This window comes from Sminthopsis crassicaudata, chromosome 1, assembly GCF_048593235.1.
Source record: "Sminthopsis crassicaudata isolate SCR6 chromosome 1, ASM4859323v1, whole genome shotgun sequence".
In the NCBI taxonomy this organism is placed as follows: domain Eukaryota; kingdom Metazoa; phylum Chordata; class Mammalia; order Dasyuromorphia; family Dasyuridae; genus Sminthopsis; species Sminthopsis crassicaudata.
In genome coordinates this window covers 399,239,136-399,266,197 of record NC_133617.1, presented here as the reverse complement: position 1 = coordinate 399,266,197, position 27,062 = coordinate 399,239,136, and the positions used below count along the sequence as shown (strand labels likewise).

At 44.6% G+C, this 27,062-nt stretch overlaps 1 protein-coding gene across 1 annotated transcript; it reads left to right on the top strand.

Moving 5' to 3' along the window:
• The first annotated feature begins 2,556 nt into the window (after positions 1–2,556).
• TFAP4 (transcription factor AP-4) lies at positions 2,557–24,218 on the top strand. Its single transcript, XM_074280007.1, has 7 exons — positions 2,557–2,975; positions 15,452–15,617; positions 17,273–17,371; positions 18,997–19,167; positions 20,016–20,162; positions 21,596–21,763; positions 23,125–24,218. Exons 1-7 carry the CDS (start codon positions 2,581–2,583, stop codon positions 23,323–23,325), a joined length of 1,347 nt encoding a protein of 448 aa, XP_074136108.1. The 5' UTR covers positions 2,557–2,580; the 3' UTR covers positions 23,326–24,218.
• Positions 24,219–27,062: the final 2,844 nt, after the last annotated feature.

The following is a 27,062-nucleotide window of genomic DNA, read 5'->3' as shown; positions in this document are numbered from 1 at the left end:
AGACTGAATTACTTTGCTCCAGTGACTTCAACTCAATAAACATTCTGAAGTACTCAGCATGTCCTATATAATGAGTACTTATTGAGGGGGACACAAGAAATAGGGACAGTCCCTGCCCTCTTGGGACTTGAAATCTTTTTAGCGAGATTAAACTGAGAGGAGGGGAGAAGAACTAGAAATCAGTTTTAAAGCAGTATTCACAGAAGTGTGAAATAAATGGTGCAGCCTATATATTAAATTTCAAGGAGGTGGATTTGGGGTTATGAAAATGACTTTAGGCTAAGAGATGAAAAGGGGAGTCAGCAGCATTTAAAGTTATAGAGGTAAAGATGAGTAGATGTGTTTCTGGGTACTATATGGACCTGGTCCCAACCCATCAGTAGACATTACTCCTCCTCTTGAATTCTGTAATCCAAATTGGCATTTTCCTTACTTTGGTCACTCTCATCTTCCATTTCAGTGCCTATGTACTGGCATCCTTCATGCCTGGAATTCCCTTTTCAGAGTCCCTCTCAGCTTTAACAATTCAGCTCAGATCCTATCTGTATGAATCCTTTCTTGATGCCTTCCAACATCTAGTGTCTTTCCCCAATAATGTCTTCCCCCTGCAAACTTTATTATATAAGTATTTATCTTAGTATTTATGCTGCAGACATTTTTACAGAAAATTTAAAAAATTTTATTTCCCCCATTTACATGGAAAATATATTTTTGTTATACATATACATTTTTTAAACATTTCCTTATGAATCATGTTGAGAGGGAAAAATCAGAATAAAAGAGGACAGCCAGGAGAGAAAAAAATAGAAAAGAAAAATAGAACCCAGCATGTGTTGATTTATTCACTCTATAGTTCTCTTTGAATGCAGATGGGGTTTTCTATCCAAAATTTATTAGGATTGCCTTGGATCACTGAACCACTGAGAAGAACCAAGTCTGTCATAGTTGTTCATAGCACTACCTTGCTGTTGGTGTGTCCAGTGTTTTCCTGCTTCTGCTTGTTTCACTCAGCATCGTTCATGTAAATCTTTCCAGGCCTTTCTAAAATCAGCCTGTTCGTTTTTTTAAATAGAACAATAATATTCTATTATTTTCATATACTATAACTTATTTAGCCGTTCCCCAATTGATGGGCATCTACTCGTTTTCCAGTTCTTTGCTACCATAAAGAAAGAGTTGCTAGAAACATTTTTGCACATGTGGGTCCTTTTCTCTCTTTTATGATTTCTTTGGGATACGGACGTAGTAGTGTATGCTGCAGAAATTCTATGTTCTTGTCTTCCCCCTCCGCGTGTAAGGTCATTGAAAGTAGAGAGCGCTTCAATGCTTTGAACACATATACAACGCTTTGGGACACGGGAGGTAGGTACTTAATATAAATGCCTCTTGATTGATTATTCCTGAATGGAGCACATAGTTAGCGTTGAAATACTAGAGGCGACAATTTCAATTGCTCACTACAGAGCAAACCGGATTCCTTCCTCCCTCTCCTCTTTACGGGTCCGCACAGAGATAAGAGTTAGTCTTTAACTTGGCTGGTTCAGTCTTCGCTCTCCTAAGAACTTCCTAATGAACGCTAATACGCAAGAAGGGCCGGCCACCCCAGCCGAAGGAAGCCGGACTCGGCACCCAGGAGGTGTGTGTGAGAGATAAGACTGCTCGAGCGGGATGAATCAGGCAGCTTTCTCCTCGCCAGGGATATTGCTGGTCTGCAACCTCCATTCACTTCCCAGTTCCAGACCACTCCTCTGCCTAGCTCAGGGCCCAGCTTCCCTATAGATGGGTTCGGATTCCAAAGACACACCGTCTCTTTCTCCAGCTGAGAGCTCCTTTCTCCCAGCTGCAAGGCTGGGATTCCCAGGACAGCAGCCGCAGAAGCAGCGGCGGCGCAGGTAGCGCCCAGAGCCGCGGGAGGGGAGGAGTTCTGGTGGCAGAGCCAGCCAGCCAGCAGGCTGGGACAACCAGCCGGCCTCTGAAGTAAGCCCCGAAGTTACATGTGGGAAGTGGTGGCTGAGTGACGCAAGTTTTCAGGGGCCCCTTCACTGCGAGGGAGCTCTCCGGAGCGGGCTGGACTTCGTGCAGTTGCAATGTGAAAAGAAGAGGAAAACTGCCCAACACACCACGTACCCAGGAGCTAGCTTCTTCGCTCCAGCTGCTGCTGCTCGCTGCAAAGCTCTCCCCTCTAATCCCCTTTCTCTTCCTCTTCCCTCTTTACCGCGTGGAGGGGTGGGGGTGCACAGCCCTCCGGCACCTAAAGCTGCGTCGGGGAAAGACTGCCGGGGGCGAGCTGCGTTTCTCTCTTTTGCTGGGGTGGGTGTTTTTTTTTTTTTTTTTTTTTTTTTGCAATGCTTGCCAACCTGTCAGCTGATGGACCTCATCACCCATAGTGGCGCATGAAGCTCAGGCAGTTTGCTTCATTCACACAGTCCTTCCCAGCCTGCCCACCGCACCCCCCCCCACCCCCTTGGCGGAAAAGAAGTGGTGCCGGCCCCTAGCCAAAGGCTATCCCCAGGGTTCCGCTCCCCTCTCGCCCCAGTCTCCGCCAGCCCGGGGGGGCGCTGCAAATAGTCCTTTGTTTACATGCAATTCCTTACTCCGCGGAAGGAGGCTGGGGGAGTGCTGAGTTTTCACCAGCTGTTTCCCGCCTTGAAACAGACATCTGATCAGCTGCAAACACACATACACACACACTCACACACACGCACGGGAGGCAGGCCGGAGAGACTTCCCCTCCCTCCTTCCCCCACCCCCCCTTGCCGCCAGCATCTGGGACCGGGAGAGCCAGCACCTCCGACGCTGCCCTTTGATTCGGATTTCCATTTTGCATTCTCCTGCGGATCGGGACCACGGACTGGGCTTTTGCAGAGGAGGGGGGGCCCGATCGCTATGGAGTATTTCATGGTGCCCGCTCAGAAGGTGCCCTCTTTGCAACATTTCAGGAAAACAGAGAAAGAAGTGATAGGAGGGCTCTGTAGGTGTGTACCACTCTCTCTCTCTCTCTCTCTCTCTCTTTCCTAATGCAACCCCTGGCCAGCCTGCCCTCGGCGCATGTGTGTGCATGGCATGGCACCGGCCCGACTCCTTTCTTAGGCGCCGCCGGGCGCTGAGGGGCTGCTGCACCGCGTGCGGAGCTTCGCAGGGGCTTCTCCCTCAGAGCGCCGGGACCCCGAGCAGCCCCTGAGCGCGCCCCAGCTACTTTTGTCTGGTGCAGGCGAGCGAGTCGCGACGTTTGTAAATTGCAAACAGACCCACGTGGTTCTGCAGCAGTCCCGGCCATGCTGGTCGCTTTCTCCCCCTCTTCCTCCTCCTCCCCCTCTCCCGCCGCGGCTTCCTTTCCCTCCTCCCCTTCACTCTGGCTCTCGCTTGGCGCTGAGATGGGCTCTTTTTCCCCCTTTTTTTTGCTGGGGGGGAGGGGGAAGAGGGCCGGGACTCGGCGGGGTGCTGGCTTGCGGGGCTGGGGCGTGCACGGGGCCAGGCTGCAGGCAGCGGAGGTTACAATGCAGCCATGCTGCTCCTCCGAGCTGCTCCGGTCGGGTGGGGGTGGGGAACGGAGGGAGGCAGTGTGCGTGTTTGCAAACAGCCGGGTAGGAATGGGGGTGTCCCTCCGTGTGTGTGTGTGTGTGTGTGTGTGTGTGTGTGTGGGTATGTGTGTGGGGGGCGAGCGGTGCGGGTGCATGTGTCTGTTGTGTGTGCATGTGGGTCTGGGGCTTCTGGAGCCGGGCGCTTTTGGAGCGAGTCGCCCGGGATGGGGCCACCGCTGACCCCTGGGCACGTTGGGGGCGGCTCGCCAGCGCTGGGGCGCTGTTTACCAGCGAGGCCTGGACGTGACTCTGCAGCCCTCTTGGAGTAGGCGGATCTCCGCCCGCCGTCTCCTGGGAGATGTAGTTCTCGCGGGCCCCTCGTGTGCGGGATTGTGGGAGCTGTAGGCGCTGCCCTGGCCACGCTTTCCATGCACAAAGCATGGTCCACGCGGGAGGGGGAGGGGCGGGGAGCTCCGGACGGACAGATTTACCACGAGTTGCGGGGTAGGCCTACTCTCCCCCACCCCCATCCCAGTCGGGGGGCCACCTTCCTCTTCCCGTCTCCAGTTTCGTTCTGTCCCTTTCCACGTGGGTCTCTGCCACAAACTCCCAGACAGCACGTCCGCCAACCCCCCAACCCCCGGGCAGAAAGTGAAAGAATTTAGTTTCCAAGCACTTTGTGTTTGTGTGGGGTTGGCCCTAACTACCCCGCCTGATGTGGGGATGGGGAAGTTTGCCCTTAACTTTCTGCGACTGGTTTTGGGGGTGTTAGGCAGCTCTCCCGCCTACCCCAGTAAGACCTCCTGATTCACAAATGCCATGTATCCGGGCAGGTGGCTAGGAGCCGCCGACCCAGACTCCCCCCAAACTCTGGGGCTTAGCGAGGTAACTGACTGACGTGATTTAAAAGAAATCGCTTCCTTATGGTCAGTGGGGACTTTTTTCTGGACTCTTCTGCCCTTGCACATGCAGACCCCCACTAACTTACCTTTGCAGAGCTGTAGTGTAACCCTACATACCCGGTTCTCTCGGGAGTCCGATAGTGGAAAGGTACGGAGGCAAAGGAGCTTTTGTTTAGGGAACTAAGATTGCTGTGGAATGGGGGTGGGGGTCTCCCGTGGAGAGCAGAGAAAATGAGCGAACTTTCATCAGTTCTTGTCTTGGACCTTCCCTTCAAACTCACTGTCCGGATCGCTAGCTTTCATGCTGTTGGTCCGGCTCTGTCGATCACAATCAGTAAGTAAAATAAAGGGCTTATAACCAGATGGTCCCCGAGGTCTCTATGCTAATGTCATGTGATCAGCTTTCCCAGAACTGACACGGACAGAAGATCCTCCCAGTGTAGTGGAAGTAGATGTGGACTTTAGAAGACCTCTTAATAAGTCGTTTGCCCTTGGTGCTACTATTTTAGTTCTCTCTGAGCCTCTTTCCTTATCCGTGTTCAGTCTCTTCCATTCTTCGTGACCCCATGGTGTTTTTTTGGCTAGAATAATTTGCTATTTCATTTTCCAGCTCATTTTACAGATGAGGAAACTGAAGCAACAGGGTTCAGTGACTGACTCTCCCGGGGTCACACAGCTAATATTGTTTTAAGCCAATTTGTCCTCAGGAAGATGAGTCTTCTGAGTCTAGGTTCTGTAGTCTTTGTACTTAACCGCCTAGCTGCCCCCTTCTCTGTGAAATGGTGATGGAAACCTTTGAATTTTCTACTTCACAAGTTTGAAGAAATGTCTCAAAGTTTAAAACGCGGGATGGCTTCCCTCAAAAAACTTGTCTACAAAATAGGATTAACATTTAGATCTGAAGATACTGTATGACAGGTGACTTTTTGTTCTTCTCCCACTATCTTTATCTCAGTCTAAAATGAAGGGGATATGTTAGTGTCTAACATATCAGTTCTGAGTCAGAATGATATATGTCGAAAAGAGTGATGATTAAAAGTCGGGAGACCTGTACTCAATTAATCTACAGACTTAGTGATCTTGGGCAAATCACTTAACCCATCTCTCAGCTTCCTTAGATGTCAAATGAGAACTTGGACTTTTATGTGCCTCTCTAGATTATTGAGGGAAGTGCTTTGTAAAGTGATCAAATACTATTGAAATTCTAGCCATCGATTTTATTTGAGCTTCGGGAACTAAATCAGGAGTACACTTGGGTAAAGATATAAGAAGATAATCAGTAGGGTCTGGGAAAGTTGGGGTATACTTCTCAGGGGAAAAGAAAAGGGGGGTTTTAAGTTGGTCCCAGAAGAATGATTTAAGTATGGATTGATAAAACTAGAGTAGAGGGCATTCCAAGCATCCAAGCCAATCTAATAGGGAAGGAGGAATATGGAGGGAGATTTAGGAAAGGAAGCAGAATCAGCCAGGAGGCAGCTGCTGTCCAGTCAGCCAGGGCTGAGCATGTGGAGAATGGGATTCCCAGGAATTTTGTTTTGACCACTTGGCAGTCCTTTCTCTATGAGGCTCCTGGGCATTTCACCAAATTGAAATCCAGGGTCTGAAGCTTCTACGGGTCTGTTGGAACCCTTGTTTGTGCTGGCGAGTACTCTTAAAACTGTTTCTCTTTCCTTAATTTGTATCTGTTCTAATCTAAAATAAGGGGTACCTATACTGATTTCTGAAAGTGTGAGATACGGTAGAAACACCAATCCAGAACAGCTGTTTGCCCACCTGGTATGAGCTTGTGACCCTGACTCTTACATTTCAATGCCCTATGGGTCAGAACATACCCCTGAATTTATGTAAACCCAGTCTGTCTAACCTGTGTACCCTGTGAAAGCAGGTGCAAAGTCTGTCCTTGACATGGAGGAATGAGCATGAACTGTAGTAAAGAGAATTTAGGGCAGGTGCAAGGAAAAACTTTTGATGCTAGGTTTGGAATACAGAAGGAAATTGTGGTGGTATGCTGAAACTTACCTGTAGGGAGAAAATAGTGGATTGTAGTGGTCAGAGAAACAAAGCACGTCCAGGTAGAATTGGTCTTATCTAACCCTTTTTTTGTGTGTTTTGTGGATCCTTTTGGCAGTCTGGTGAAGAAGCCTTCTCAAAAATCATGCTTTTAAATACATAAAATAACAAGGTTTGTAAAGGAAAATTATATTGAAATGCAGTTATTACAATATTAAGTAATGGACTACAGATTATGAACCTCTGATCGAGTCCACTTCTGTCATTTTATAGGAAACAGTCCAAAAGTGGAAAAATGTCTTACCTGATGATATACAGTGAGTTTAGGGCAGAATGGATTTTTAGAACTCAGATTTTCTTGCTTTTAATCTAGAGCTGTGGTTACTACACCAAGTTTAAAGGAAGATTTCTAGAAAGGGTAAGATTTGGAAATGTAGAGAGGATATGATGGGAATCTTATTTTGTATAGGAATTGGCTAAGTGTGTTTCTGGAATAATAGGGCTGGAGTAGTGCTTTGAGGTTTATAAGGAATTTATGTACATGATTTTTCATTTGGTCCTCACAACAGCCCTTTGAGATAGATGTTTTAGCTATTTCAGTTTCACAGATTTAGAAAATTGAGACTCCAGAGATACACTAACTAATATGTGGCTACACAACTAGTAAATGTGGACCTAGGTTTTCTGCTGGCTCCAAGTTCAGTATTCTTTCTAGTATATATCATGTGGCCTCTAATACCATAGTGCTGTTAAGGGGAAGTTTAGAGTGAGGTTGTGGGGAAAACATTCATCTTGGAATGGAGACTGGGTTTCAGATACTCAGTTTCAACTCTCATCTCTGAATGATATTTGAAGGGGTCATCCATCCACCTCAGAGACTCAGTTTCCTCATCTGCAAAAGAGGGTTAATTCTTATATACTACCACTTGCATGGGCAGTTATAAATGGAAAACTAATTGTAAACCTTAGAAGTACTATATAAATGCCTTTTTTTTTTTTTTTTTAAGTCATTGTTAAGTGGTTAGATGGGGAAAGGTTTTGGAAAAGGAAGGGAATAAATATTAAGTATCTACTATTTGTTACACATTGTGCTAAGTACTTTACTAATGTTGTTACTAATGTTACCCATTGAGGTAGATGCAATTTTATTATCCATATTTTACAGTTGAGGAAATTAAGGCAAGCAGAAGTTAAGTCATGGGCCCAAGTGTCTTGAAAGTCAGGCTGAAGAATTTGGAAATGAGTCTTTAAAATCCCTTCTAGCAGTAATGTTCTTTTGTTTTTGATTATAGTAAGAAGAATCTCCTTCATCTGGGAAATATTGGGTTGCTCCTTATTGGGTACTAGAATCAACTCTGAATATGAATTGCTCAGATTAACCTTTGAAAAATTACAAAATAAATAGCATTGAGTTTTCCTATTCCAATACATTTCCAGCTTATGCTGCTCTCATTTGATGAAAGGGATTAGGTTCAAAATATATCTGATTTTTCCCATATCCACATACACAATAAGTGAAATTTTTTTTTTTTTTTTGGATTCAGGTTGATATGAGTCATGTTCTGAGACTCCTTGGATATGGATACTATTTACTTAACTGTATGTGTTTTGGAGCAAGTAACATAACTTCCTTAGGCCTTATATATTCTCTTCTGTAAAGTAATAAATCCAGCATTTAGATAGCACTTGTTTTTGCAAAGTGTTTTACATTATAGTTATCTCACTTCATCCTGCTAAAGATTTGGACTAATTCTGTGATCCCAAATATAAATTTAGGAGCTGAGACAGAACCTTTGGATGTAACATCCTATATAAGATGAAGTATTGGTGAAGCTAAAATTTAGAAGCTTCCACATTGCCCTTGGGTCTTCAAGCTTCTGACACTACTAGCACCTAAGGAAATGACCTGGAAGAGAAGAGTTTCAAAGCTGTTGCATAGTGTAAGAAGAGTAGAAATTAAGTCTTTTGTGATTAAGCTGAAAAGTATTAATCTTGTGTCTCAAGTTTTGGTATCTAGTTACTCCTACACTCTAAGGATCTGCTAAATAATTATAATCCTTTGTATTGTATGATGATTTGCAATTGGCAAAATGCATGTATAATGTTTTTCTTCATTTGAGCCACACCACAGTCCTGTGCTATAGGTAGGGCAAGATTTGTCCCCATTTTACAATTGAGTAAATTAATATTTACTCAGTGGAGTACATATTGCCCACCATCAGTTTCTATTTTCAGCATTAATATAGTGCCTACTTAGTAAATCTTTAATAAATGCTTGTGGATTGATTGATTTTCAAAGAATTGGTGTTTAAAAAAAAAAAAAAAAAGACTTGGGGGCAGCTAGGTAGCACATGGATAGAGCACCAGCTCTGAACTCAGGAGGACCTGAGTTCAAATCTGGTCTCAGATACTTCACACTTCCTAGCTGTGTGACCCTGGGGAAGTCACTTAACTCCATCTGCCTCAGCAAAACAAATAAATAAATAAGGCTTGGTGTTTGAAGACACTTGTGAAATCAAAATATCTGGATTTCTTTTGTGAATGTGGCCTCTCCCGAGCCTTGGTTTCCTCATTTATAAAATGGGGAATAATACACCATCTGCCTCTTAGGATTATTGTGATTAATCAGACGGAAAGATGCTATTAACTGACATTTATATCCAGGGATGTGCTGGTAAATGTTTAACAGTTGGCTCTCTCCAACACTTCAACTTTAATCTTCATTATTAACATTCTTTATCACTTTCTTAAGTCTAGACAATTAATAAAACAATAAATCAAGCCCTGATTTAGGGTTTGCCAATTTTTGAGGTGTAAATGCTTATACTGAAAGATTTTAATTTGGCTCCCTGAAGCTGTCTCCAATATACTATCCTCTGTTTCTGTCACACTTTAAAGTCTGACAGAGGACTTTTTGTACCTTATGTCTCTTGAGTCTCCCAAGCAATCTTGTAAAATAAGGATAATAATACATTTAGTACTTGTAAAATAAGGTACTAAATATGTTATTATCCTTATTTTGCAGATGTGAAAATAAAGACTCAGAAAAGTTGAATGACTTAGAGCAGGGGTTCTCAAACTACAGCCTGCAGGCCAGATGCAGCCGTTTATGTGGCCTGCCAGGTTTTGGCAAATGGGCTGAGGGGCAGAGACAGAGAGTGAGCTTTTGCTTTTACTATAATCTGGCCCTCCAACAGTCTGAGGGACAGTGAACTGGCCCCCTATTTAAAAAGTTTGAGGACCACTGATTAGAGAAGTTACATCAGAAGCAGACTCTTTTCTCAATGGAATCAAGCACTATCCACTATACCACACCTTTCGTTTTGTTAAGAACTTAGGTCTGGGGAAACTGACCACAGTTCCTATTGTATCATTTCCTTAGAGGTACATCTCACCAAGCAGGTACAAGGACTCCTCACTGTGTTTCCATAGCACCCTCTACCTTCTCCTCAACCTTAAAACAAAAAGACCTCCAAGGAATATGTTTCTACACAGATTTAATGTTGGTTCTAAAGGTAGCTTTTTTTTGGCACTGTGCTTCAAACTACTATCTGGTATTCTGTATAGTAAGCAGTATTCTGGTCCATTTAAAGGACTATGATAATTGTTGCTCACAATGTTGACCTCCCTGGGCAAAGTAAAGTCCTCAAGTGCCTTATGAATCATCAAAGAAAAATTAAATTGGTCTTGATGGAGCTTTGGTGTTAAGTATCATATTGGACTGAATAGAAGGATGTTCTCTCCTCTTCCCCCTTCCCTCCGATATCTGGCTTATTTAAAACCTGAGTGTGAAACTGAGAGGTAAGAGACATTCAGTGAATTGCCTCATAGTTACATTGATAATGTGAGCACCTGAGGATTGGGTCTTCTGGCTTTTGGAGTCTGATGTTTGATCCACTACTTCCCGTGAGAAAGGAGGTCACTTATCCAGTCACAGTTTATAAAGTGCAGAGCTTAGCTTTGAGCTAGCTCTCTTAGCTCCAATTCAGTGTTTCTACTAAGCCTGGCTGAGAAATGATAGGGAAATAGCGTGAGAGCAGAAGTGGTAGAAAAGTGTAGGGGTAAAAGGGGATTTGAATGGAGCAAATCACAGTAGCTCCTAAGATGGGAATCATTGCTGGTCTTCTATCTTGTTTTCTAAATTTTGATGTGATTCCAGGGAAACCTGTTCCCCTACCCTCTCCCAAGATTGAGGTTATTGTGATTTCAAAACTGTCCTAAGATCTTTTTCCTGATGACCAATAAAAATTAAGAAGCTTTGAGGTTGGTCCTGGCCCTTTTCTGAGGGGAAGAAATTTGGGAATAGCCACAGATCACACTAGCTCCTCCTTGTTATCTGTGGGCTTTGAAGGACCCAGAATTAAGGGGTCAAGATAGGTGTTACATACCTAGCTTTAGAAAAATCATTTGGGACTGAAGGGCAAATTATTGGTCAAAAAATATTTTCTAAGCTGTTACTATGTTTGTGCCCAGAATTGTGCTAAGTACTGGGCTTGCAAAAAGGTCCTTCTTTTTCAAGTTCATTTGTTGGTCTTGGATAGATTGTTTGACTCTTCCCCTCCTCCCCCCTCAGCTTTTTCATCTATTAAATGGAGGGAATAATCCCAACCCCAACTGTTGCCTTCCTGGCAGTTTTAGAAGGATCAGGGAGAGAATGGATCTGAAAATAATCACAACCTACATTTATACAGGAGTTCCAGGGTTTAAGGGTTCCAGAATGCTTTTCCTTTGAAACTGAAGTCCCAAGATGAGAACTAATCTGCTCAATGTCAAGTAAGGTAGTAAGCAATAGGAGTGGAATTTGAACTCAGGTCCTCTTGATTTGGATTTAGAACTAAAAAAAAAAAAGATCAGTCCCCTCCCTTTGCCAGTAAATGCCAGAGATTCAAATCTGAGGCCAGGTTTCTTTACAACATATCTTGTCAGCTTTATGATTTTCAGAGTACTTGCTATCATTCTTCCCACTTCTCACTTGGGGAAACAGTCCCTAAAATGTAATGGAGCTTGTACTAGAACCCAGGCGAAGGAAGTATCTGGACTTCTGGGGATAAGGAACATGCTAATTGTGAATCAAGGAGAGTTTTTCTTGCCCCTGACCTCCCTGGCCCTGCTGTTTGCTCTGCTCTGATGTTCAGGCTGTCTGGGCTTTGACCTTTCCCAAAACTATCCTCTTAAGGTGTTGACTTCCTACTATCAAATGATCTCAGAGGCTGCCAAAGTTTAGGTCTATTCCATATTACTCTCCTGCCTTAGGAGTCCTTAGAAAACGTATCCTAATCTCAGCTATTGGTAGTTGAAGGGCCAAGATTTGTTTTGAGATTGTAGTTTATTCCTGAAAGGAGTGGGGGGTGGGGCTGACACCCTGAAGAGTCTTTGGAACAAAGAATTTGGAGCTGGAAGGAAAGATCTACAACGGATCCAACTGATGATTTCCCTGAGGCTTGGAGAGGGGAGGGTTGCCTAAAGTAATACAACTAGAGAGAGGTAGATTTGAATCCAGGCCTTCTGACTCCAAAATCCATTGCTTTTCATCCATTCAGGTCATTGTGCTTCTAACTGTCATCTTATGACTGACTTTGGTCAAGTCTCCATAGCTTCCCATTTTATGGCCTTCCCATCAAAAGCGCCCCGCCCCCCCTGTCTCTGTCTCTGTCTCTGTCTCTCTGTCTCTCTGTCTCTCTCTCTCTCTGTCTCTCTCTCTCTCTCCCTCTCCTCCCCATTAAGACAAAATATTCGTTTATGGTGAAGTGGACTGGGAAACAGGAGAGACACGATTACAAACCCAGTGGTACCAACAATACCACTGATTTATTATGTGCCCTTGGGGAATTCAGTTCAGCAAATCTAAATCAATGTTCATTCATTCATTTAACAAGCATATGTTTTATTACTTGCTATGTGCTGGTCTCTGGGACTACAAAGATAGAAATGAAAATCAAGTTGCTCATCATCTAGAGTTCCTTTTCCTCATTTGCAAAATGAATGAGTTGGTGTTCCTTCTGGTTCTGATGTCCTGTGTCTAGAAAATTTGGACCTGATCCTGTCTTCCTTGGAGGAGGACTACCTTGTTCTAGAATTATATCTGAGGTCAAGATTTAACTTCCAACTTTTTGGGGTAAACAGACTGTTTAGTTGTCTGGCCCTAGAAGGAAACTCATCTTGTCATTTTCTATGATATCTGTGGTACAGTATCTTCAATGAGGAGAGAGCGAGCTGAGCATATCTCTTTATGTGTGATTGTATGTGCTTTTATTGGGTGAGAAGTAGCTTGAAACTTGTTAATGTTGACTCCTTTCCTGGGATTATAAACAGTGGACAGTGTGTTATATTAGAATTATTAGAATCCTTCTTCTTATGTTTAGTAGCTTAGTGTGACCATGGATAAATTACTGAACCATTTTGAACTTCAGTTTCCTTCATCGACAAAATAGGGATTTCTGTAGTACCTAGTTTACAGAATTTGTGTGGAGGCTCAAATCATGTAATGTATGTATGCAAAGTATTTTGCAAACTTTAAAACACTCTGTAAACTTGTTATTTTCAGTTATAATCATCAGATAAACAATTTCTATTTACAAGATGTTTATGTTGTGATGGGGGAAGCAATAAAGATGCAAAAATAACATATGTATGTATGTGTGTATAATATATATATATATATACGTAGACAGAGTTAGCAAATATAATATACACACATAAGGTCATTTAGGAGGGAGATTATTAATAAAGGGTAAGTAAGGATGATTATTCTCATTTGACAGTAGAGGAAAACCAAAACTGTACTGGCTGAAGTCACCAAATGAGATAATGGTGCATCTGGTACTTTTTGAATGTTATCATCAGTTTTTCCTTCTTTGCCACAGGAGCAAACTATTTTAGATGTTGTATTTGTTTCCTGGGTTTTGGTGATAAGTCCCCCCTTCTCTCTTTTTCTTTCTTTCTTTTTTTTTTTTTTTTTTCTTTCTGAATTGGAATGGGGAAAGGAGCCAGGGATGATCCTTTTTTAAAATCCATGCTGAGTCAAAGAACTATGTTGGGTTTCTTATTATTGTATATGTGAGGAGGTAAGTGATAATTCCTGAGGGCTCTTTAATGGAGAAAATGACTTTAGGGTTAGATTTGTCTCCTTTGAGGATTTCTTAGGATCTGTTTTCCCCCCCAGCCTCTTTTTATTCAATAGAATTTCCCAGGGATGGGATTGGAGGCAACAAGATTCTCCTGGCTCAAGGTTTGAGGGAGGATACTGTGAGAAAAGAGGGGAACTGGGGCCCACTCTCCTGTCCCTGGGGCAGGTCGCCTAGGGAGGGGGCTTGGCAGGAAGCAGGCAGGAGCTGTGGTTTTGGGTGGGGCCAGCTGGCCTCTGCTGGGATCCCAGCATCTGGAAGCCATTATTTTAGGGGAGAAGGGGGGGGGAAAGGACCCAAAAGGGGAACTAGGGGGGGATACTTCTCATTCTAGGCCACACACACAGGCCCCTTGGGAGTGGTGGCATTCGTTACGCAGACTCTTTCTGTCCATCTGTCCCCTTTGCTTGTTAAATTTTCTCTTCTATTCCTCCTATCCCCCAGCTTCTTAATGACCAACATTCTCCTCCTTCACCCAAAGTCTTATTGTCTTTCTTCCCCATTAGGCTCTGCTGTCTGTCTATTCTTTAACTGTGAGGAGAACCCCAAAGAATACTGGGGGTCCTGTCCTACACTAAGCTGGTACAGCCACTTCTGGGGGTACAGCAAGATATGACTCTGAGATGATACAGTGGGTTCCCTGGAGTTAGAGCAGAGAGGAAATCCCCTTTGAGGAGGAGAGTGACTGCTGTTCTGGAATAATTGAATGATATGAGGTAGTTGGGAAGGAAGGAGTGGATGTGGGGGTGGGCTAACTAGGCGTAGAACAAGACTTTATTTAACAAGAACAAGTTTTATTCTGGAAAGAGCGGATTTAAGGAAAATATATAGAACCATGAAAGACTTAGGGGAACATTGGCTGGATTACTAAGTCCCCAGATTCTTGACTGAGGGCCCTCCTTCCTTTGAAGCTGGAAGGAAGATGTTTTAGGACAAAGCAATCAGGGGTATATACTGGGTATGCAGAAAGTTTCAATGCAGTCCAAAGCTTTGAATAACTTCATTGCACTAAGACTTTTGGGACATCCTGTGTCTACATCAATACATCTAATAACCAGCATCCTGAAGTTTTAGTCCCTACCTCCCCTTGACTCAACCTTGTGACCTTATATCATAGATTTATGATCCTCAGAGTCGTCCTAATCTAGTATCCCCATGTATCCCCAGCAGGTTAAAGTCATTTGGCCAAGATCAGATGGTTAGTATTTCTAAGAAGTCAGATTTGAACCATGGGAGAGAGAGTGTTCTTTTGGCGGCCTCCTTGTGTAGTTCAGCTCACTTTCTTCTCTGTTTTCTCATCTGTGAAAGGGTGGGTGTTGGACTAATTGATCGTTAAGGCTCCTTCTACTTAAATTCTATGATTGAAGTACAAGCTATACATAAAAAAACAGGTTCATAAAAAGTCAATCCCAGATGACTCAGAGAGGGTTTTGAAACCAGTTTCCAACCTGTGACAGTAATTGTAGTTTTACAGAATTGCCTTTCAGTCTCTTTTCAGAGACCCAATCCTTCTAGGTGTCTGATGTTGTAAATGACTTAAGAGTTTTGGCCAGAACTTCTGGGTTTGAGTCTTCTTTGGATCAAGGACATATCAGAAGTAGAAGTGGGCACTGGGTCAGCGTGGCTGTCTTGCCTCGGTGTCAGATGGAGATGGATGATGGGTTTATGTTTATATCTCTGGAACGTATTAGTGACAGGAAGTGGGATTTTGTGTTCTTCTCTTAGCCCTTCCCTCCTTTTCCATGGAAATTGTAAGGAAAAGGGGGAGGAGAGCTCTTCAAGGAGGCCTGATAGAGATGGGGATGCTAAAGGAGATGCATCAGTTTAATTCCCTCTCTCCTTCCCCCTGGAAGGTCTCTTGCTAATTGACATATGGACTTCTTTCCCCTTATAGCCTGGCCAACATTCCATTGACCCCAGAAACCCAGAGGGACCAGGAGCGTCGGATACGTCGGGAGATTGCCAACAGCAATGAGAGAAGGCGAATGCAGAGCATTAATGCGGGGTTCCAATCCCTGAAAACCCTCATCCCACACACAGATGGAGAGAAACTCAGCAAGGTGAGTAGGAGCCAGCCTGGGAGAGGAGGAATAAGAAAGAGAGATTCTTGAAGTGACTGTTTCACAGCCTGAGCCCCTTATCATTGAAATGTGCCCAGAAATGAAGGGGAACCAATGCCAGTTTTGTCAAATGTTTTTCAAAATGAAATTCTTCTTTTCAAGTCTGATTGGCTAGTCCTCTTTTTTTTTTTTTTTTTTTTTTTTTTCCTTTGGACAAGGAAGAGAAGGAACAGGGAGAAGGGAGGTGATAATGAAAACTTTTTGTTGCCATTATCTGATCTTTATGATTCTTTTCTGTTAAACTATAAGCTTCTTGATAGCAGGATAGCTCTCAATGTCTTTATAATCTATAGCACCTTGCACAGTGTGTTGCCCATAACAGGTAGTTAATTTCTTAGCTTGTTAAAATTGTTCAGTCTGCATGACCAGCAAATGGGTTTTCTTATGTTTAAAAAAAAAAATTTTTTTTATTGATGCCTTTTGTTTTTATCTCACATCTGTTTCCAGAACTCCCCAATCTCTTGTTGGCAAATCATCCCCCTGTAACAAAGATTTTAAGAAGCAAGAGAAAAAAAGAAGTTCAGTAAAAACCACTTAATCAATATAGGGGTAATATCTGATAACATTAATAGTATTAGGCCCTTGTAGTCCCCCACCTCTTTAATGAATGGAGGGCAAGCAAATGGGTTTTCAGCACTCATAATGTTTTATTCACTTACTGTCTGCTCAGCCCTGTGCATGATGACATGGTAAGGAATAAATATGAGACTCAGCCTCTCCCCTAGAAAATGTTTATAAAGGCAGGAAGGCCATAGTAGTTTAGTAAGAAGGAAGACCAGGGGTGAGTAATGATGATGGCCTGGAGGAAGCAAGATGAACTTGGTCTTTAAAGTCTTAGGATTCCAAGGGAAAGGGAGGAAAGGAGAAGTATTTTAGATAGCAGAGACAGTATGAACAAGAGTGTGTGTGTGTGTGTGTGTGTGTGTGTGTGTGTGTGTGTGTGTGTGTGTGTATGCGAGTGTGTGCTTGCGCACACACCCCTGGGTGGGCAGGAGACAACAAGGGCAGTTCAACTTTCCTTTTTCAAAATTCCCTAATTTGTAAAAGAATGGGTTTGGAGGTGCAGTGGATAGAGCACCAGCCCTGAATTCAGGAGGACCCAAGTTCAAATCTGGATTCAGACACTTAACATTTCCTAGCTGTGGGATCCTGGGCAAGTCATTTAACCCCAACTGCCTCAGGGGGGAAAAAAAAGAGTGGGTTTAGATTTGAACTAGAGAGTATCCCTCATTTTTACTAAACATTAAATCTTATGATGCTGTGAAATGACACTCTAAATCCCAAAGTAAGAAGCACAGTTTGTTGTAATGGGTCTTGGTTCCTGGGAACTCGTGGGACTAAAAGGGGTAAATAGCTGAGGAGCTCCCCAAAGCCACTTTCCATTGACTGAATAGATCTTGTTTGTACCAATTTATTTGTGTGACCTTTTCCCCATTTGAATACAGTCTCTTTGAGTGTGCTCACTCTGGCTCCCCAGTGCTCAGCACAGTGCCTGACCTCAGTAAAGGCTTAATCAATACTTGGGGATTGATTTTGGCCAGGATAGGATGGAAATTCTGACCTTTTGTACCCTCTTCTTTCTCCTTTCTTGGCAGGCAGCCATTCTTCAACAGACAGCAGAATACATCTTTTCCCTGGAGCAGGAAAAAACAAGGCTCTTACAACAGAACACACAACTCAAACGCTTCATCCAGGTAAGGATGCACTTTGGGCACATGACTTCCACCTCAAATCCTTGCTGGTTCATCCACTATGTTCCTGAATAATGGGAATATTTCTTCTGGATGTGTCACCATCTTTCATTGGCCGAATGCATCCTGGATGGTACTACTTTATAAGGGCACAATTACTACTGGTTTGGGAACACCTCAGAAGGAGGTATACATTACACTTGGCTGGCAGGTCAGCCTGCCCATAACTGGACAGCAAAGGAGTTGCTTTTCATATAACAGAGTATGTGCCCTGGTTAGTTGGGACCAAATTTGGTCAGGGAGATAAAAGTTGATCAACAAGCTAGGGGGATTCACCTGGAAGTCAGGAGATTGGGGCTTTTTGTTTTGTTTTTTTTTTGACTCTGATATAAGTCACTTTGTCCCTTCTTTTTTTTCCTGGGTCTCAGTTTTCTCCCTCATGAAGCTTCTGTTGAAGTTAGGGAAAGCAGCAGTCCCAGGGAAGTGGTTCGTATCTGAAGCACTTGATCAACTCATTTAAGTGGATTGAGTTGAGGCTGATCAGAGAAGGGGAAGATAAAGTTAGAGTGGAAGATTCAGGAGATTTTCTGAAGAAGGTGAAGCTTAAGCTTGACCCATTCTCCTGTCTCTTACAAACTCCCTGCATGCTGAGTCCTCTGAAGCAGGGCCCAAGTGAGAAGCACAGCCCAAATGGCTATGTAAATAAGAGACCTGGATCTGGGTGTGTAGATGTGGTTGTGGGGAAGAGGTGGGATATTGAGTGCCTCAATTGTTTTATCTCTGAGAGCTATATTCCCATGAAGTTGTATAAATAGGATTTTTGTAAATATTGCTACTATATTGCGTTAGGTAGATCTCTTTCCAAGATCTTTCCAAGATCAAGAATTATTGAAGATACTGTTTGTTTTGATGTAGGAAAAATAAGGTGTGTGTGTGGGAACATGGAAAAGGAGGGATGGGTCTTTTTTCATTATTTTACAAAAAAATTAAGTTTAGTTTAGGTGATTCCTAAGGCTCGTTTTACCTCTACAGCTAGAATTCTAGGATCAATTGTTAAACTTTTGTGTCCAACTTTTCATAACCTCAAGGACCATACCATCCATGGGTTTTTTCTTAGTTAAAAAATAAAAATACTAGGATGATTTTGTCATTTCCTTCTCCAGAGGATTAAAGCAAACGGGTTAAGTGACCTACTCAGTATCACTCAACTAGTACATGTCTGAGGCTATATTTGAATTCAGGCCTAGTGATCTAGTCACTGAGCCACCTAGCTACCTCCAGTACTGAGGTCATTGTTATTTGCTGATCTGGGATTAGAATCCAATTCTCCTAAATCCTCCACCAGCCTTCTTTTTATGATACCATACTGTTCTACTAGGGGAGCTAGCTATTTAAGGAATCATATGGTGAAAAGTGTGTAGGACAAGTTGGATTTTCATGTAGTGGGTTTGCTTAGCATCAGGGTCACCTGCATTTGACTGCCAATACATTGATTGTCCCCAGCTTGGATGGGGGCTGGCGTGTCTTTCTCCAGCCCTTCCCACGGGGCTCCGGACCAGCCATATATCCTTCCCTGGGTGGGATGCATTGGCCACTGACTCCCTCCTCCTCCCCCTCGGGGTGCCCAGGAATTGAGTGGCTCATCTCCCAAACGGCGGAGGGCAGAGGATAAGGACGAGGGCATTGGCTCGCCAGACATCTGGGAGGATGAGAAGGCTGAAGACCTGAGACGAGAGATGATCGAATTGAGGCAGCAGCTGGACAAGGAGCGTTCAGTCCGAATGATGCTGGAGGAGCAGGTGAGTTGGGAGGGCATGGGCAGCACTGGGCTCCCACCTGGGTTTACTAACCTCCTAGTGTAGACCTTTTATGCCCCCTGGTGGTGGTGAAGGGATCCAATCCCCCTTTCTATCTTGTGGTCTGGTGACAAGGGGTTCCCTTCTTAGGATGTTATTCCCCTTAATATGGTGGGCAGAGCTTTAAGTAAGCTTTGGTTAGTTTTCCTACTAAGTGCTGGGTAAGGCACAGTTCCCTGGTTAGCTGCCATCTATTCAAAGGCAGTCAACCTTCTCACACTTAAAAAGCATTAGTCTGTCTACTTTGTGCAGCGTGCTTGGGACATTTCAAAATCTGACTGTCCCCAAGATAGCTATGAATTAGTGAAGAGCATCTGACTGAAGTCATATAGATTACCTGTGTGTTCTTGGGCCTCAGTTTCCTTACTTGTATTATGAAGGGGCAGGACTGAATGACTTCTAAGGTCTCTCCCAGCTTTGATAGTCTATATTCTATCTTCTGAGGGTACCCTTAAAGCTCTATCGCCTATGTTCCACAGTCCCTTCCATTTTGAGCATTCTTTGTATTATGTTCCATGTCTCTTCTAGCTCTTAAATGTTCTATTGTTCTAAGGTCTCTCCTACCTCCGACATTCTAAGGTGTCTGTTCTGGGGACTTTTTTAGCTCTGCCATGCTATGTTCTAAGTCCTTTTCAGTTATAGCATTCTATATTCTGGAGTTTGAGGGTAGATGAACTTTGGCCTTCAGGGGGTTTCAGGGAGAGGGCTATTCCCTTAGACCTTTGATCTCAAGCTGGTGATGGGGTAGGAAAAATCCCAAGCCTAGTCTCCTGAGCCAGCCCTACCCACAGGTACGTTCTCTGGAGGCTCACATGTACCCTGAGAAGCTGAAGGTGATTGCCCAGCAAGTCCAACTACAGCAACAACAGGAGCAGGTGAGATTGCTGCACCAAGAAAAGCTGGAGCGTGAGCAGCAGCAACAGCAGCTCCGCACACAGGTGAGTGTGGAAGGTGCCTCCACTTGTCTGCTGGTGTGTATATGTCTGTGTCATTGTCACTGTCCTGACCAGGCAAGAGTAGCTTTGGAAGTTTGGCCAGCTGTGGAGAGAGAGGCCCTGGCAGAGTGGAGAAATCTGTGGCTAGAAGTTAAGCGCCCTGGCTTCCAAGTCATTTCCATTCTAGGCCTCAAGTATCTCCTCTCTATATATTGAGAAGTTTGGACCAGATGATCTAGTCCTTTTCTGCATTGATTCTGGCCTGTGCTTCTGTCTGGCAGTCAGGGAGCCGTTACTGATGCCTCTTACAAACTCTGCTCTGTATTGATGGTTTTGTTAGTGAGATGAAAAGGTACCCTTAAAGGATTTACAGGGCTTTTGGGATATATACAGGGCATTCATACATGCAAGAATTATAGAGCAAGTTAAGGCAGTTTGTAATGGCCTAATTTAGTAGTGGTGTAGACCAGTGGTTCCCAACCTATGGATTATGGACCCCTTGGGGGTTGTGGGATTGTTAAAGGGGATTTGTGAGCTGTCATATTGTCATTGTATATATTGAGAGGCAGTGGGAAGAGTGCTGGATATGGGGACAGGAAAATTTGGCTGTAATCCCACTTGAAACATTTACTAGCTATAGATAAGCCATTAACCTCTTAGAGCCTCATTTTTCCTCATCCACAGAATTGGGGCAGTAATGATACTACTTATCTCATAGCATTGTGAAGAAAGTGCTTTTTGCAACTTAAAACACTTTATATAAATATGTTATCATTTTCCTTTTTCAGCCAGTAAGACAGTCACTTTCAGGTGGGGTTGGGTTCCTCATTTTTTTTCTCTTAAAAAGAGGCCTTTATACTTGATGGATAGGAGCCACTTAAAGGCTAGATTTATAGGTCATAAGAGTTCAGAGAAAGCTTCATGAAGGCTTTGGGCTTTTTTGAGATGATTAGAATTTGGAGAGTCCCAGAGAAGGGATTTCTGTCTGGTAGGGATACACCATGGATCGAAAGCATAGAAATGGTAATCAGCATATCTGATTGTAGAAACAGTGAGGAGAACATCTTAGAATGTCAGGGGTAGGTGCAGGGGACTGGTGCTGTCAAAGGCTTACCAGAGAAGGTGGACAAATTTTGGAGTGCCTTGAATGTCAGGCTAAGGAAGGAGTTTGAATTTTACTTTCCAGTTCTTAGTATGTTCCAGTTCTCAGAATGATCAGATCAATTAGGTGGCCAGAAATGATATAAAAAGTATTTAGATTAGGGGCATGAGCAGTTCATAATGGAAAATATTTATGGATGTGAGAGATTTTTGTAGGAAGAGTTGGCAGGATTTTGTGTATGACTGCATGTCAGGAACAAAGGAAGGGGAAATAATCCCTGGTGGGGGACAGAACCTGTGTCTTAAGGCCAATTCTTGTCTTCTCTGTTCTGCAGCTCCTGCCCCATCACGGGCCTCCACCAGCTCCCACCCACCACCCTACAGTGATTGTGCCTGCTCCTCAACCCCCACCCTCCCACCATGTCAACGTAGTCACCATGGGCCCTTCATCAGTCATCAACTCAGTCTCCACATCCCGGCAAAACCTGGATACCATCGTACAGGTAAAGAAAGGAGGGACAAGATGTGCTCTGAGAGACTTGTGAGGAAGCTGTCATTTTAGGAAGAGTGAGGTAGAGAGAGAGATACCTAACAGGGGTCCACAGGGTCTGTAAATTTGGTTGGGGGAAGAAAATTAAATCTCCATTTTTACTAGTGTGATATTGCTCTGCGCTTCCTCATCAGTAAAGTGTGAATAATATTTATGTGTCTTAGAAATCTGTTGGGAAGATCAGAGATAGTGGATGTATACAAAGCCATTTATTGAGGAGTCAAACAGAGTTTGAAAATGCTGGGGAGGTTGGGGGGAGAGCTGAGAGATCTGATCCTAGCCAGCTCCTGGCCTCGAGGAGGTGAGAACAGAGTGTATCCATGCTGACTTAACACTGTTGGGGTTACTTTAGGGTCCCTTTGATTTCTGGGCCTGGTCATCTGGGGCCTTATATATATAAGAAAGTGCTTTTTCTGCTTTCTCACTCCTGGTTATCTGGTGGGCCACAGGGCCACAGGAAGTGGGCTGGCATCATATGTGCTCTGCTATCAGAAAAAGCTTGATCTCTCGCTGGCTCAGACTGATCAGAGATTCGGGTTTTCATTACATAGTTGCTTAAACTTTGGGAGTGATATGAGAAAATCTGAAAGATTTGCAACAAGAAAATTGGATTTACACACATATATTGTATCTAGGTTATATTGTAACACATGTAAAATGTATGGGATTGCCTGTCATCTAGGGGAGGGAGTAGAGGGAGGGAGGGGATAATTTGGAAAAATGAATACAAGGGATAATGTTATAAAAAATAAAAATTACTCATGCATATATACTGTCAAAAAAATGTATAATTATAAAATTAAAAAAAAAACCAAAAAACCAAATAACCTTTATTGAGTTAATAGGGAGTGAGGTTTTAAAAAAAACAACTGAAAACTTTCCTTCGAAAAATAGCTAGCCTAGTCTGTTAACAAAACTTCCTCAGATAAGTAAAAGTACTTTTTAAACCAACTTCATTGTTTTCTAAATCCCATCCAACTTCTCTATAGTGAGTTAGGTCTTACCTGTCAGTTTTGCTGAAGGCCCATTTAACTGTGTTGTAGGCATGGGGGTGAGGAGGGTGGGATGGTTGAATATATGGCCAGGAGGGGACACAGTGGCCACCTTTGCCCTGACCTGTTGCTAGGTATATCCCGTCAAGATTGACCAAAGTGGAGAGGCCTTGGTATCCTAGTGAGAAATTTAGAGGAGAAGGGAGGGTTTGGGAAGATCTTTTAAGGCTGGTCTTTTTTGGAAGTGGGATCATGGGCCTAGGGAGCTCATGAACAGAGGCCTGAGAAGTGTCCTTGCTCTTACCCCCCCACCTCTTCTTAGGCAATTCAGCACATCGAGGGAACACAAGAGCAGGAGGAACAGGAACAAGAAGAGCAGCGGCGGGCAGTGATTGTGAAGCCACCAGTCCGGGCCTGCCCGGGAGCCCCTGCCTCTGACACAGCTTCAGACTCAGAGGCCTCCGACAGTGATGCTATGGACCAGAGCAAGGAGGACCCAGCAGGGGATGGGGATCTCCCCTGACCCCCCCCATAGCCCTCCTCTTCCCCCACCCTCAGGGGGGCAAGGGGGCAAGGGCAATAGTGGGGAGAAACACTCGAGATTTTTACAAAATTACAATGTCATTTGGGTCTCTTTTATGACCTCTTTTCAATACTGTAATTCTTTAACAAAGCCAACACACCCAACTTTGGAGGAGGCTGGGGAAGGGTGGAGGACAGAGCTGGAACCTAGGTGGTATCGGGGGGCCAGGGCAGGCTAAAAGAGGCTGGGGAAGAAGTCAGGGACCTCTCTGGATCCTCTCCACCAAACCAACTTGCATTTAATTTTAAAGGGGGAAAAGTATGCCAAGATATTTCTTCCCTCCTCTTAGAAGCCAGCCCTGGCACAGTGACTATCCCCTCCAGTCCACCACTGGTTCCCCTCTTTTCTCTCTCCCCCTTCTTCTTCCTCCTCCCTCCCTCTTGTTTTTTCCTCTTTCCCCTTTAAGCACTTAAATGGATTTGGGGGCTGTGGGTCTGGCTGGGCTGGGGCTGTTTGGGGGCCTGGGTGGGGGTGGGGTGTGTATGTTGCTTCTTAGTTTGGGGTTTTCTCATGCCCCCTCCTCCCTTTCCACCTGGCTCAGCACTAGGATTAGGTGTTATTCTTTACCCCCCTCAACCTTTCCCCCTAGGTTTACCCCCTCCTCCAGCCACAGCTGTCTCTGTCCTTTTCTTTCTTTTTTCTTTCTTTCTCTCCCTCTTCCTTCTTTCCTTCCTTCCTTTCTTGGTTTTGTCTGTTGTTGTTTTTTACAATTTTGAGGTCTTTGTGTTCGGGGAGAAGCTATTATATTTTGTTAAGAAATGGGGAAAAAAAAAAACCAAGGCCACTGTGCCTTTGTAAAGATACAAAATAAAGTTTGTACTTTGTTTTTTAGAGCCTTTGCCTCCTGCTGACTTTCTGCCCTAAGGTGGGCTGGTGGTGGTTAGGAGCCTCATCTTCCACCCAGGCCAGGTGGTGGGTGACTGGTCTTTTATGTGTGGAGATGTGGATGGGAAGGAGAGGGATTGTTTTTCCCCAGGAAATTGGAGCAGGAAAGGAGCATCAAATCCTTCTCTTTAGAGGAGAAAATCATTCAGCCCCTCACTAGCCATTCTCCCTCCCCAAATATATCTGGGGCTATGTGCCAGCTGATCTAGTTTTGAACTCCAGCTTTGTCACTAGACTGGTGATTTTAGGCAAGCGTATATGTTAGGAACCTCAGTTGTTCTTTCTGTAAAACAGAGGAAGGTATTGTGTTGTGGAGCAAAAGCACTTGACCCATATCCAGGGAAAAAGGCTCAAGTCCTAATTCTGCCATTAACTAGGTTGGCAGTAGCTTTGTCAAGTTCCCCGGCAGCTTGGGTGGCGCAGTGGCTGGAGCCCGGCAGTCGGCAAGATTCTTCGTCCTGAGTGCGGCCTCAGGCACTTCTTACTGTGCGACCCCCGCAGACCATTTAACCCCGTGTGCCGCAGCTTCCTCGTCGGTAAAACGAGCTGGAGAAGGCCAGGAAAACCCCAGCTGGGGTCAGGGGAGCTGGGTACAACAACACTATAACTAAAACTACCGAAAAAGCACAAAAACTAAAAGGCCTCTAAATACTGGGGGGGAGGGGGAATCGATGTTTGATCTTTGGATCAAACTGCCTAAAGGTGAGCAGTTATTTTGGAGAACTGGGAATCCCTAAGTTTACCATCCAATTCTAAGGACATTACAGTCAATATGCAAATATTTGTTGGACTCTTGCCATGTTCTAGGTAAAGTGAGAGGAATAAAGTCCGCAGGTCCAGCCCTGAGGTTCAGTTTTTGAGTAGGAAGCTGCGTAAATTATGAATGCCAAATAAGAGGTGCCGATGGGATCACAGGAAGAGAGCTGGGGACTGGAGTAGTCATGGAAGGCTTCACGGAGGAGGAGGCTGGATTGGAGCCGTGTGGGGCTCAGGAGGCCCACATAGGCAGAGGACAAAGATGAGTGCTGGAAGGAAAGGGAGGAAAGTTTAGAAAGGTCTGTTTCATGGGGAAATGAAAATTAAATGGGGGAAAAAAGTCTGAATGCTATAGTGGAAGACTTGAAGGCTGGGCTACCTAACCGCCCTGCCTTTCCTCCTTTGTGCTCCCCAGATCTGGCCGCCTGCACGCCAGCAGCAGGTAAAACCGCTGGGGGGCGGGGTTGCTCCCATAGACTGTCCCGTAAGTTCCTGAGGCTGGCGCCAGGGGGACTGAGAGCTTGGGACGCAACTCCCGGAAGAAAAGGAAAAGACTTGAGGCCCCACCCTGTGCTCCGAGCCCCACCCCGCGGTGGCACTGCTCCTTTCTAATTGGCAGGATCAAAGCACAGCTGCGTTTCTGTTGGTCCGAGAGCCCGCAGGAGGGTGGGGGGACGTGCACGTGGGCGCGTAAGCAGCCTCGGACTCGGGCGCGCGAGCCTCTCTCCCTCTTCCCCCTTCCATCTCCCCCACGTGCGCTTGTACTCACAGGCAAACGCGCGCGCACACACACGTACCCCGCCCTGTACTAACAGGAGCACGATGTCTCTCCCACTTTGTCCTACGCGTATCTCAGAGACTGTCCCAGTCTGTCTTGTAGACTGTCACTCATGTTTCATACAAAGTCTGTCATGTACTGCCTCTCACTCCTTTCATACATTGTCTCACAGTCTCTCATACTTTGTCTCACAGTCTCTCACATAGAGTCTCTCCCTGAGATCTCTCATACTTTGTCTGACAGTCTCTCGCATAGAGTCTCTCCCTCAGGTCTCTCATACATTGTCTCAGTGTCTCTCACACAGAGTCTCTCCCTCAGGTCTCTCATACATTGTCTCAGTGTCTCTCACATAGAGTCTCTCCCACAGGTCTCTTATACTTTGTCTCACAGTCTCTCACATAGAGTCTCTCCCTCAGGTCTCTCATACATTGTCTCACAGTCTCTCACATAGAGTCTCTCCCACAGGTCTCTCATACATTGTCTCAGTGTCTCTCATACATTGTCTCAGTGTCTCTCATACTTTGTCTCACAGTCTCTCACATAGAGTCTCTCCCTGAGATCTCTCATACTTTGTCTCACAGTCTCTCACATAGTCTCTCCCTCAGGTCTCTCATACATTGTCTCACAGTCTCTCACATAGAGTCTCTCCCACAGGTCTCTCATACATTGTCTCACAGTCTCTCATACATTGTCTCAGTGTCTCTCATACATTGTCTCACAGTCTCTCACATAGTCTCTCCCTCAGGTCTCTCATACATTGTCTCACAGTCTCTCACATAGAGTCTCTCCCACAGGTCTCTCATACATTGTCTCAGTGTCTCTCATACATTGTCTCAGTGTCTCTCATACTTTGTCTCACAGTCTCTCACATAGAGTCTCTCCCTGAGATCTCTCATACTTTGTCTGACAGTCTCTCGCATAGAGTCTCTCCCTCAGGTCTCTCATACATTGTCTCAGTGTCTCTCACACAGAGTCTCTCCCTCAGGTCTCTCATACATTGTCTCAGTGTCTCTCACATAGAGTCTCTCCCACAGGTCTCTCATACTTTGTCTCACAGTCTCTCACATAGTCTCTCCCTCAGGTCTCTCATACTTTGTCTCACAGTCTCTCACATAGAGTCTCTCCCTCAGGCCTCTCATACTTTGTCTCACAGTCTCTCACATAGAGTCTCTCCCTCAGGTCTCTCATACATTGTCTCACAGTCTCTCACATAGAGTCTCTCCCTCAGGTCTCTCATACATTGTCTCAGTGTCTCTCA

What these genes read in the sequence shown, in the direction of transcription:
- TFAP4 (XM_074280007.1), top strand. Translation starts at nt 2,581, where the DNA reads ATGCAATTCCTTACTCCGCGGAAGGAGGCTGGGGGAGTGCTGAGTTTT. An exon ending in GTGATAGGAGGGCTCTGTAG is followed by an intron (nt 2,976 to 15,451) that starts GTGTGTACCACT and finishes TTCCCCTTATAG; the next exon opens with CCTGGCCAACATTCCATTGA. An exon ending in ACCTGGATACCATCGTACAG is followed by an intron (nt 21,764 to 23,124) that starts GTAAAGAAAGGA and finishes ACCTCTTCTTAG; the next exon opens with GCAATTCAGCACATCGAGGG.